General features: G+C 60.8%; 2 protein-coding genes across 2 annotated transcripts in view; one reads left to right on the top strand and one right to left on the bottom strand.

Moving 5' to 3' along the window:
* Positions 1-241: 241 nt before the first annotated feature.
* Positions 242-2,205, top strand: PTSG_01448 (uncharacterized protein). The gene has a single exon (XM_004997366.1). The coding sequence runs from the start codon at positions 375-377 to the stop codon at positions 1,938-1,940; it is 1,566 nt and encodes a 521-aa protein (XP_004997423.1). The 5' UTR covers positions 242-374; the 3' UTR covers positions 1,941-2,205.
* A 245-nt stretch (positions 2,206-2,450) lies between these two features.
* PTSG_01447 (uncharacterized protein) overlaps positions 2,451-11,789 on the bottom strand; it is a 10,970-nt gene continuing 1,631 nt past the window's right edge. The window contains exons 4-8 of the mRNA XM_004997365.1: positions 11,504-11,789; positions 11,051-11,225; positions 8,677-10,679; positions 6,463-8,325; positions 2,451-6,196 (exon numbers count right to left, since the gene is read on the bottom strand). The exon at positions 11,504-11,789 is cut by the window's right edge and continues 194 nt beyond it. Coding sequence (XP_004997422.1) covers positions 2,535-6,196; positions 6,463-8,325; positions 8,677-10,679; positions 11,051-11,225; positions 11,504-11,789 — 7,989 coding nt within the window. The 3' untranslated portion in view covers positions 2,451-2,534. The remainder of the gene's footprint in view (positions 6,197-6,462; positions 8,326-8,676; positions 10,680-11,050; positions 11,226-11,503) is intronic.

The following is an 11,789-nucleotide window of genomic DNA, read 5'->3' as shown; positions in this document are numbered from 1 at the left end:
TCTTTCTCACTGTAATACTCTCTTCACGCCATCACTACGTAATCGTTTATTACTCAGTCGTCCACACACACACACACATACACACACACACACACACACACACACACACACACACACACACACCTACACACACACACACACACACACACACACACACACACATGCCACACAACACAACACTCAACGCGATTAAACGAATGCAAGCAACAAGTCGAATGTCGTCATCATCCAGTTCCCAAAACAACACACCAGAGGAACCAAGCAACAGAACGTGCTATGCAACGGGGCCTTGCTGTCTTGTGCTTTCTTCTGCTTCCTGCCTTCTCCAACTGGTGGCGACCACGGCGGTGTGTCGCTTGCGGGCATTCCACACAATGCGAAGGGCAGCGCTACCACTGGTGGTGGTGGTGGGTGTGGTGGTGGCTGGTGTTGTGTGGCTGCCGTGTGGTGGGGATGCGCAGCATGCGGCTGCGGGTGGAGTGGATGCTGGAGAGACAATGGGGCACAGCCAGGTGTCTGCGCGCTTGATGCAGTTCAGCGCTGCGGAGTTGGTGAAGCGGGCACAGCAGCTGCATCGCGACTTTGCAGACGCGCCCTCCAAGGACGTGGGCGCCGTTGTCAACGCGTACCTGTCCATGGCGCTCGTCCAGCAGCCAATGGACGCCAGCATTTGGGCCCAGGTGGCCGATCTCCACTTCCAGCTCGTTCAGCCCTGGCACATGCTTCGTGCAGCCACAATCGCTGCGCTCGTCGCGCAGGAAGCCCGTGAACATGAGGAGGATGGCGACGATGGCCGTGCAGGCCGTGGGAGCAACGCCTCTGGGCACCAACGAGCACATGGGCATGTCGCCGACGACAGCTCAGTCGCAGCCAAGCGCAGTGAGGAACATACACTCTCTCCTTCACCATTGAAGCAGCAGCAGCAGCAGCAACAGCAGCAGCAACAGCAACAGCACTACGCTGCCCTGTTGCGCAAGTACTACGGTTTCATCAAGTACCAGCTGGGGGAAGCCGAGTTTGCCCTCATCAAGGACCGCTGCACGCGGCTGGAGCAGCAGTGGACAGCCGCCACATCCAGGCAGGAACGCATCGCTCTCGCGCTGCGACTCGTCAGCGACGATAGCAAGCACAGTATGGTTGATGATGATGGTGACAGCATCGCTGCCGTGGACACGCGCCCGCTTCGCAGCTCTGCTGCTTGCAGAGCCTTCCACCCCGCTTGGAGCACGGAGCGAGCTGAGCCATATCGCGTGCATGACCTATTTGCTACACCGCTGTTGCACGTGAACGTGAAGGAGGCCGGCGACGTCGACGACCTTGTCGCCTTGAACAGCGCCTTAAACAGCATCGCCATCGACAAGTGGGCAAGCTTCGCTCGCGTGGGCGCAGACACCAACATCACGCTGTCGGCAGTGAACACGCTCTTCTTCCAGTGGCAACAGGGCTTGCTTCACCCACGGTCGCCACGCTACAGCGATGGGCGCGTGGGCGAAGACGCCACAGGCTGGCACGACCTTGCAGTGCTGCCTGCCTTTGCGCAGCTCCGATCGCTCATCCGAAAGTACATGAGCGCGACGCTGCATTGCATGGGCCGGCAAATGGACACGCGCGAGATGGACCTGTTTGCCTGGGCCACGGTGCACATTGGCGCGAGCACGCACGCACAGCACGTGCACCAGAACAACGCCTTGAGCGCCGTGTACTACTCCAAGGTCCCCGAAGGTGCCGGCCACATTGTGTTTCAGGACCCGCGCACCCTCGCTGTCTCTGATCGCATCAGCGCGCCCATGCCGACAAAGGCCGGCTTCCATCCGCGAGAGGGTGACCTCATTGTGTTTCCGAGCTGGTTGCAGCACCAGGTGGTACAGGGCTCCAACACGCGCGAGCACAGGGTGTCGTATGCCTTTAACCTTGGTGGCACATGGGGCGATGCCATCTGAGTGTATGAGTGTGTGCGCGCGCGCGTGTGTGTGCGTGTGTGCGTGTGTGTGCGTGCGTGTGTGTGTGTGTTTACACTCACACTCACACTCATACTCACAACACACATACTCTCTCTCTCTCTCTATGTGAGTGTGTGCCTTCTGCGCACACATGTGCTGTTGCGCACCTCCCCTCCCACCCGCAATCCTCCACAGACACATATGTTTGATTGGCCGTGGCGTCCGTTATGACATCATGTAATTCAGACCCAGAGGGACCCCGTGCACACATGTTGTTGGGTGCATGCGCGGCCACTCTTGGCGGTGGTACAGCCACCTCACACGTGAAGCAAGTGCGAAGCTGCCGTTGCGCTCAAATACAGTGACGGGCAGTTCGTATGCCACAAAACAAAAACGAAAAGCAAGTCAAGTTAACACAATTGCATACATGCTTATGAGCACGCACGTCAGGAAAGACAAACTGCTCAGACAGATACAGCCACACACACACACACACACACACACACACACACACACACACACACACACACACACACACACACACACACTTACGCTCAACTACAACCCGCCCTCTCCAACTTCACACGGTTCATGTCATGTGGCCGCGTGTTCCAGCAAGGCGTCACGTTCAGCTCGCAGTTTCTCGAGAATGGAAGACACAACTACGTGCTCGTTCTCCAGACCTTTCACACGCTGCTCCAGGCGCGCTTGCTCCTCTTTCTTGCGCTGGCGGCGGAGGCGGCAGTCCCGCTTGTTCTTCTCCCGGCGCTCCTCTGTCCACACGCGCGTGCGTCGCTTGCTCTGACCACCATCGCCACCATTACCAGCATCACCATCGTCGCCATTACGGCCACGACCACGACCACGACTGGTGTTGCTTCCCCGGCTGCGGTTTCCACCATTCTTTGCAGCACCTGGCTTTCCCCTTTGCCCACTGCCGTTCGTGGCGGTGCTGGTGCCTGTGGTGGAACTCTCGCTGTTGCTGGCGTTGCTGCGCGGAGAGATCGCGGGCACACCGCTTGACAGCGACTTGCCCGTGCGATTGCTCTGTGCGCTCTTGTCAGAGGAGGTTGGGCTGGCTGCATTGCCACTGACGCTGCCGTGCCCACCACCAGCACCGCTGCTGCTGGCGTGGGTGTTGGGCGCTGGGCCTACAGCCGCGCGCAGCTGTTCCCACTCGCCGTCCGACAGCCCAAACGTCGTGTCATGCTCGTCCGCAACACGCACGAGCAGCGCCACCACCTCGTCCACACTGACGCGCTGCGCAAACGCCAGCACCGTTTCGCCCGAGGGAACCGGCGTGTCCAGTGTCTGCCTGATTTGCCGCACGTGCACCTCAGACGAGCACAGCAGCGTTTCAACGGCGCGCGCGCTGCCTTCGCGAACAGCAAGATGCAGCGCCGTCAGCCCGCGCTTGTTGGCGTGCGTCACCTGTGCACCGTGCTGCAGGAGTGCCTCCACGCCGTCCTGCCAGTCAAGCTGCGCCGCCCAGTGCAGCGGCGTGTTGCCTGCCTCGTCAACAAAGTTCACCAGGGCATCGCTGGAGCCCATGGCGTGTGCGGCCGCCGCAATCACGCTGTGCATCACCACAACGTCTTCGCGGCGCACGGCCACGTGCAGCAGCGTTGCCCCGCCGTCGTCCTGCACATCCACCTCGGCGCCGTTTCGCCACATGGCCTCGAGCGCGCGCGTGTTTCCAACCAGGCACGCTGCGTGCTGTGGCGACTGGCCATTCACGTCCAGCCGCGATGCCGTCTCAGGCGACGCCGCGCACAGCCGCCCAATGACTCCGTCCGCGTCAACATCCCCGCCGCCAAGGCACGCGTGGTGCAGGGGCGTGCGCTCGCTCGTGTCCACGGCGTCTGGCTGCGCGCCCACCTCCAACAGCACCTCCACGCACGCCGCCTGCCCGCAGTTGGCGGCAAACATGAGCGGCGTGCGTCCCAGCTCGTCCCTGAGGTCGGCCGGGTGCCGCAGCAGCGTCGTGGGCACCGCCGTGTCCATCGAGCGCTTCCGCCGCCTGCCGGCGCTGCTTGTGGGCGACTTTGCGTCCGTGATGGTCCGTGCCAGGCCCGAGGTTGAGGACGCCGGCGAGATGGACGGCGGCAGCAGAAACGCAGGCGACGACGCCACCGGTGCAGATGACGGGGAGGAGTGCGACCGCTGCGTCGAGGTGGGCCCAAAGACGGCAGACAGCGGTGTGCGCTGTTTCGCTGACGTCCGCGACAGGCTGCTGCGCCCAGACTGGGGCTGCATGGCCTGAGCCACCACCTCATCTGTCCATTGCCGCAGCACATCCTCGCTTGATGCACTGTTGCCACCGGCACCACCGACACCACCGACACCACTCACATGGCCATTACCGCCATCGTTGCTGGTGCTGCTGGCGCTGCCAGTGATGCCCGCGCCGCTCCGCCTGCGCCCGGTGCTCCCAAAGCGACTGCCACGGTAGCTGCTGTTGCGACTGCCACGGTAGCTGCTGTTGCGACTGCTGCTGACGTGGCGGTTGCGCACACCGTCCTGCAGCGCAGCCACCATCGCACGCACAGCCACCCTGTCGCCAACGGCAGCGGCTACATGCAGGGGCGTTGTGCTCATTGCCGTGCACACTTCATGCGCACGCACCGATGTGATGTACCACGCCGCATCGGCACTGCCAAGAACATCTCCACTGCCACCACTGCCGGCATCAAGGGCGCTGGACACATCAAACAGCGAGGATGATGGTGCGAGCGGCGCGCCGTGCATGGACATGTCGGTCGGCACCGGCGCTGCTGACGGTGCCAGCGGCGTTGCTGGTAGCCCCGTCCCACTGTTGTTGAACGGCCCACCCGTTGGGAAGCCAAACGATGACTCCTCCGAAAGCCTGCGGCCTCCAAAGCCAAGTGTGCTGGCGGCCTGCTGCATGCCCTGGAACGGCTGCGAGTTGGGCGCATCGGTTGGGGCATGCTGCTGCTGTGTTCCTGATTGTCGCTGGCTGTACAATGCCGCGGCCACGGGAGCAGCAAGCAGCGTGCTTGCAGGCAACAGCTCGTCAGCCGGCGCCAGCGACGACCACAGCGCATCCATTGCATTCAGCACAGAGGCCGTTGCCATGGTCGTGCCGGGCGCAAAGTTTGCTGCCGCTGGGTCCAGTTCCTCCATTTCCTGCTCGTGCAGTTGCGAGGAGAGCGCGGGGGAAGGGGTCTGGTTGATGGATGACGACGCAGCCTTGTTGCTCACCCCAGTTGAGCCCGTCGGCGTCTGCGTGCGGGACGATGGCGTGTGTGAGGCAAGCATCGTGTCCAGCATTGTCACGGCCGACGTGTCGGTGGCTGGGGACGCCTGCTCCTGCTCCTGTTCCCGCTGCCCCTGCTGCATGTCATCAAAGTCGAGACCCGCGCTCGGGTGGTCGCTGTCAGCAGGAGCGGCAGCATCGTTGGCGTCCTCAAAGAAAGCGTCATCGAGCATCACGTTCGGTGGTGCAGGCGACCCGTCACTGCCAAGCAGCAGCTCCGCCAGGTCCGTGCCCTCCGGCAGCGTGAGATCGGCATCCGGGTCGCCGCTGTCCGCGCTGCCCGCCAGGCGGTGGCCCTGCGCGTGTGCGCCGGCCGTTGTGGGGGATATGCGACCGCTGCTGTTGCTGTGGAACACCGCCTCGTCCTCGGGCATCCACATGGGCTGTGAGGACATGCCGATGCCTTTCATGATGGACTCGGCCAGCTTGTTCGACGCTTCAGCGTCGTGCTGTGCTTGCTGCTGCTGCTGCTGCTGTTGCTGCACCATGGTCAAGCCCATGTGTTGCATCTCAATGTCGTCCGTAAACGGAGAGTCGTCCTCGACCCAGGGCGGTGCGACAAATGCTGCTGGTGCCGGTGCCGGGGCCTCTGCGTGCGCACGTTTGGTTGCCGGCTGTCCATCGTCAAGGCCGTCATTAAAGGCGGCGTTGCCAGCGTGGTCGCCATGGTCATTGTCGCCATCGTACCCGTCACCCCTTAGCTCGCGCTGCACGTACATGGAGCTGTGCCGGCGCTTCTGCTGCTTTCTCCGCTTCACCATCAGGGCGACAAGCAGCACCAGGGCAACAAACACGCCAACACCAGCGCCCACGCTTGCGGCCGGCACTGCCTGGCTTGCTGAGGGCTCCGTGCTCTGGCCCGTGTACTCGTGGCCGCCGAGGGAGAAGGCCACCTCGTTGTTGTCGACAGCTTGCTGCATGACCGCCTGGCTCGTCTCGTTGGTGAAGAACACCGTGGCTGCAATGGTTTCGCGGCGGCCTGTGTGCCAGCATGCACGTTTGCAGACGAGAGGGGGGCGAGTGAGGGGCAAGCAGGGAGGAAGGGATAAGCAGTCGCATGAGAAAAACCAAACCGAGGCGAGTGGGGCACAGGTTAAGACACGCGCAGGCACAGAGGCAATCGAAGACAGACAGACGTACAGCGGCAATCACCCAAACACACACACACACACACACACACACACACACACACACACACACACACACACACACACACACACACACACACACACACGTAATACTGACCCCGGCCGACGTGGACGCAGGAAATGGTGTCGGAAGGAATGCCCTTGCTCTCAACGGTGACGATGAGTGCAGTCACGAACATGTGCTTATTGCGGGCTGACGCCACAAGTTCAAAGGCCGCATCAAAGTACACCACCACAGAGCCAATGCCCTGATTGCAGAGCGCAGTGGCCGAGGAGATGAGCGTGGACGTGGTGGTGTTGGTACCATCATCCACGGTTGCCGTAATCGTGGTGGTGGCGTTGGTGCTGTTGAGCCGGAGCAGCGGCGTGCCGCCAATAACGGGCGCAAAGCACGGCGTGTACGGGCAGCCAATGTCTGCAACAGACGCACACGAGCACGCAAAGTCGGGTCTCGTTGCCAGGTTGCAGTATCGATCAACAAGCCGGCAGCAGCCGCTGTCGACCGTGCCATCCTCGCTGACGACGCTGCACGATGGCGAGATGCACGGCGACTCGGGAGCAGCCTCAAACGGGCAGTCCGACGCCACACACTCGTCCGCACGGTCCACAGACAGCGCGTACTCGCCCTCCGTGAAGTAGGAGGAGGGTCGCGTGAGGCCAGGCGCCCTGGGGTCAAGGTCAAGGCTGCAGTCGCGAATGAGAACAGGAAGGGTCTCCACCGTGACAGCCAGCGCCTGCGTGTTCGGGTCGATGGAGATGAACGAGGGGATGAAGCACTGCACCTGTGTGTGGTCGCGGGTGGTGAACATTGCTTGCGAAACGCACATGGACGTGCGCGGGTCGCACATGAGCGTCGGTGCCTGCCCTGCTGTGTCCACCGCCCAGAACAGGCAGTACAGCGGCAGCAGCGCTTCGCCGTCCTGGCCCGGGCCGCCAGCCAGCATTCCATCCGTGTCACCATCACCACCATCATCGTCACCCATGCCACCGGCAGCTGCAACCGCTGCTGGGAGCACGGCGTTGACACCCGTTGGAGGTGTGAACGCAAACGCTTCCTGCAGCGTGACGGTGGCAGCAGCGAAATGGTCGCCGCACGAACGCGTGACAGCCTCAATCTTGAGGGGTTCGAACTCGCACGTGGACAAGGGAACCTGCGTCATGGGGGCGGGAGGCAGCGGTGTGCTGCCCGTGCCGGGTGACACGCTTGAGAAGCACGTGGTGTCAATCACTGCGTGCGTGCCCGTTTCCCATGTGTCCGTGCGGCTGAAGCAGTTCGTGTTAGACCTGTCGTCCACGTTGCTGTCGTGGAACACCCACACAGACACCCGCAGAAACGGGGGCTTGAATGATGCAAGCTGTGACGGCAGCCTGCAGCGCACGTCGTTCTTCGACAGCAGCGTTCCTCTCTCGTAGCAGCCGTGCCAGTTGCAGTCAAATCCGCCTTCCAGCTTCTGCAGCCAGAACGTGCACCGCACCTGCACGTGTGTTGGGTCGTCATAGTCACTGAATTTGCCTGCAAGCGTGACGTGGGTTGCGTCAGGGCGACACTTGAAGGAGGTGGCCGCATCGTCCACAAACGGTCTGGTCGCTTTTGTGCACAGGAGTTCTGGCACCGTGGTCTTTGTGGGGTTCGTTGTTGAGGCTCGAGTGGTGCTTGTTGCGCTTGTCGTGGTCGTTATTGTCGCGGTGGTGGTGGTGGTGGTGGTCGTTGTCGTTGACGTGGTCGTTGTTGTGGATGTGGTGGTTGTTGTCGTGGATGTGGTGGTTGTTGTGGATGTTGTCAACATTGCTGGCATAGTTGTGGTCGTTGTGGTCGTTGTGGTCGTGTCATTGGTGCAGTGCATGCGGCCGATGTCACCGCAGTAGAACACGATGGGGCCATCACAGCGACAGCCCGGGTCAGCAGGGTAGTTGGTGCAGTGCTCAGCACCGACCAGACAGCACTCTTGCGACGGCTCGCCTATGACGAAGAGACATTGTGCGTGTGTATGTGTGCGTGTGTGTGAAAGATGAGGGATACTACGAAGGACGAGAGTGTGCGGAAACACAAACAAACGAACGAACAAACAAATGAACGAACACCAAGCAAGCAAGCAAGCAAGCAAGCAAGCAAGCAAGCAAGCAAGCAAGCAAGCAAGCAAGCAAGCAAGCAAGCAAGCAAGCAAGCAAGCAAGCAAGCAAGCAAGCAAGCAAGCAAGCAAGCAAGCAAGCAAGCAAGCAAGCAAACAAACACGCACACGTGAGCGCGTGCGCACACACCCACACACCCACACACCCACACACCCACACACTCACAAACCCCGCCACTCACCATCTCCTGCGCTTTGGCATTCCTCGGCGATGCAGGGCGAGCCGGGCACCACCCAGAATGGACAGGGCTCCGATGACACGCACACTTGGGCATCAGCGTCCCACGTGCAGTCGCTGTTGTCAGCACCGCAGGTGCGTTCGCTGAGGTGGGAGCAGCGCTCGTCGCACCGCTGCTGCCCAATTCGCAGCGATGACACGCACGTGATGGCCGTGGACTCTGTTCCCGACGGGCTTGTCGCGGTGCCACTTGCTGCTGTTGCTATCGTTGTCGTTGCGTTGTCGTAGGTGCCAACAGCGGCAAGGGCCAGCCCGACGTGGGTCCAGTTCTGCGGCACCACAAACGGGAGCTCAACAAACTCGCGCTGCAGCTGCTGGTCGCCGACATAGTCGCCCGTGCTGCTGATGGTTGGTGCGCGCAGCGACAGGATGACATATGCGGACGACAGCAGCACCTCGAGCGTGTGCGGCGTGTCAGAGGCAATGGTAGACACGCTGTTGCCCACAAACCACACGTCATCACCAAAAGCGCTGGCTGTGGCGTCGGCGCTAGTGACGTTGGTGGTTGTGCGGACGAAAAGTCGGCAGCCAACAGTTGTGTTCGCTGAAGTGCCCACAGCAGCATCATCGTCATCACCACCATCGGCTGCAGCAGTGGCGGTTGCGTTGCTGGGTGCTGGGATGCAGCCAGCCATCACCTCCTGACCGTCCTGGGAAGTGGCCAAAACGGCCACATCTGCGCGGGCGTATGGCGTTGCCGGCACGAAGAAGCTCACCTCGATCCGCACCTCATCATCCACGCTGACGACAGCGACAGTGTCGTTGCCAGACGTGTGCATCTCTGTCACTGCCGTCGATGGTGACGGTGGCAGCGGCTGCCTGAGAACGGCAAAGGCCGGGCGCGCGATGCACAGGCCACCGAGATAGTAGTGATCCAGGGTCGTGTTGGCTGGGCTGTAGTCGACCTGCGGCCAGGCCAATGCACCTGTGCCATCGCCGTCGCCAGCAATGCCAGTACCGTCGTCCCCTCGCTGTCTGGAGTTGTCCATAGTGTTGGACAACAGCGCGAGCGCGGGTTGCGTGTAAAAGTCTGAAAAGTTGGCGCGGGCATCTGTGGTTTCGGCGCAGAAGCTGTCCTGAAAGATGATGCAGTCGTCCGGAACGCCCCCGCACGGCTGCGAAGGGTCAGGAACGGCCATGGGGGAGCAGCGCAGCAGGCAGTCGGCAACAGCGACGAAGAGGCGATAGGCGTCGTCAAACAGCGCCGTGCTGCAGTTCTGCACACACGACCAGGAGGGGCTGTTTGGGCACATGGCGTCGACGGTGTCGTTTGCACACGCGTACGCAGCGGCACACGCTGGTGAAGCGGCGCAGTCGTCCAGTTGTGCACTGCAGTGCGAATTGCAGTCTGGATTGCTTCCATTGTTGTGGGTCGGGTAGCAGAACGCGTCAAAGTGACACACGTCGTCCATCTGCGCACACGTGTCGTTGGATTGGCCGGCACAGACGTGGTTGGTGGTGTAGCAATGGTCGCCGTCCCACGCGCACGTGTAGTCACCATAGGCGTCACTCCACATGCCGGCAACGCAGTCGTTTTCTTCCTGGAACAGGCGACACATGTCGTTGCTGACATGGCATGAACCCCACCGACACTCTGGGTGCATGACGCACTCTGCCTCAGCGGTCTGATTGAAGCACACGCTGTCAAAGACGGTGTGGTTCCCGCTGGCGGTGCTGTTGTTGTTCATGTCACTGCCACTGGCATCATCGTCATCATCGCTGTTAACGGTGTAGCACGCGCGGCCATCAATGTCGCAGCTGATGAGCAGCACATCGGATGACGCGGGGGACACCTCTGCGTTGAGGAACTGCCCGTCCTCTCCCCCAGAGCACTCTGGCGTTCCATAGTTGATGGCCGTGTCTGTGTTGTAGCAATACGTGCCACCGCCGCCACCGCCGCCACCACCACCACCGCCACCACTTCGACGGAAACGACCAGCTGACATTCTAGTCGAGTGGACATGTAGAGGGGGGCGAGTTCAAATGGTGCAGAGGACGAAACGGTGAGAATGATTGTGAGTCATAAGGGAGTTGTGTTCATTGCACGGAAACAGACGCGCCAGCGGTCAGATCCACAGCCATACAATCACTATCACTATCACTATCACTATCACATTCACATTCACACACACACATACACAAAAAGGGCAAAACCATTTACACATGAACAAGGACATAATATACGCACACACATGAACACGAACACACACACACACATACATACACACACACACACACACACACACACACACACACACACACACACACACACACAAAACTACACATCACACACACAAAACTACACATCCAGCGCGCACCTGTAGCGGCCGCGGGAGTAGACGAAGAGCTGGCCGTCTGTGGTGTCGGACAGACGGACGGGGCTGACGGTCGTTGTGCGGGGATCAAGGTCAATGGGGCGGTTGGCGTCGTAAATCGTGATGGACATGAACATCCCTCTGCTATCCGTCACCGCTTGGCCCAGCAGTTCAGCATCTAGTGGTGGTGGTGGTGGTGGTGGTGGTGGTGGTGGTGGTGGTGGTGGAGGGTGAGATGCGGAAGTGGACAGCGCTGGGAGCACACACGAGATACGACACGCTTGCGCATATACAGATGGATAGATGGATATACAGGCACGCTTGCATGCGTACGCACACAGACACACACACACACACACACACGGAGACACACGCACGCACACACACACACACACACACACACACACACACACACACACACACACACGCATTCAGCTGCCAAGCACATGTGCTGACCTGCAATGTCTGAGCGCCTGAAGTAGAATGCGTGCAGCGTGTCTGGATCGGCGTGGGCAATATCGAAGCGAACAAGGCCGTCGCTTTCAATGGTGACGGCGCCTGGCGTGAGCTCCGCAGTTGTGTCGCCGCACGTGAGGTCTGCTCCTGTGAATGACGTGTTGCCAAAGGAGGAGCAAAGGTACAGCCCGTACGTTGCGCCCGCTTCAAAGGGGCGCGTGTCGCACTGGCACTGTTCAAGCAGACAAGCCGACACCAGCGTGCACTGGGCGTTTGTTTCGCATGA

Source organism: Salpingoeca rosetta (assembly GCF_000188695.1).
Source record: "Salpingoeca rosetta unplaced genomic scaffold supercont1.4, whole genome shotgun sequence".
Taxonomy (NCBI): Eukaryota; class Choanoflagellata; order Craspedida; family Salpingoecidae; genus Salpingoeca; species Salpingoeca rosetta.
The sequence above is the reverse complement of the archived record's forward strand: the minus strand, read 5'-3'. Positions and strand labels throughout refer to the sequence as shown.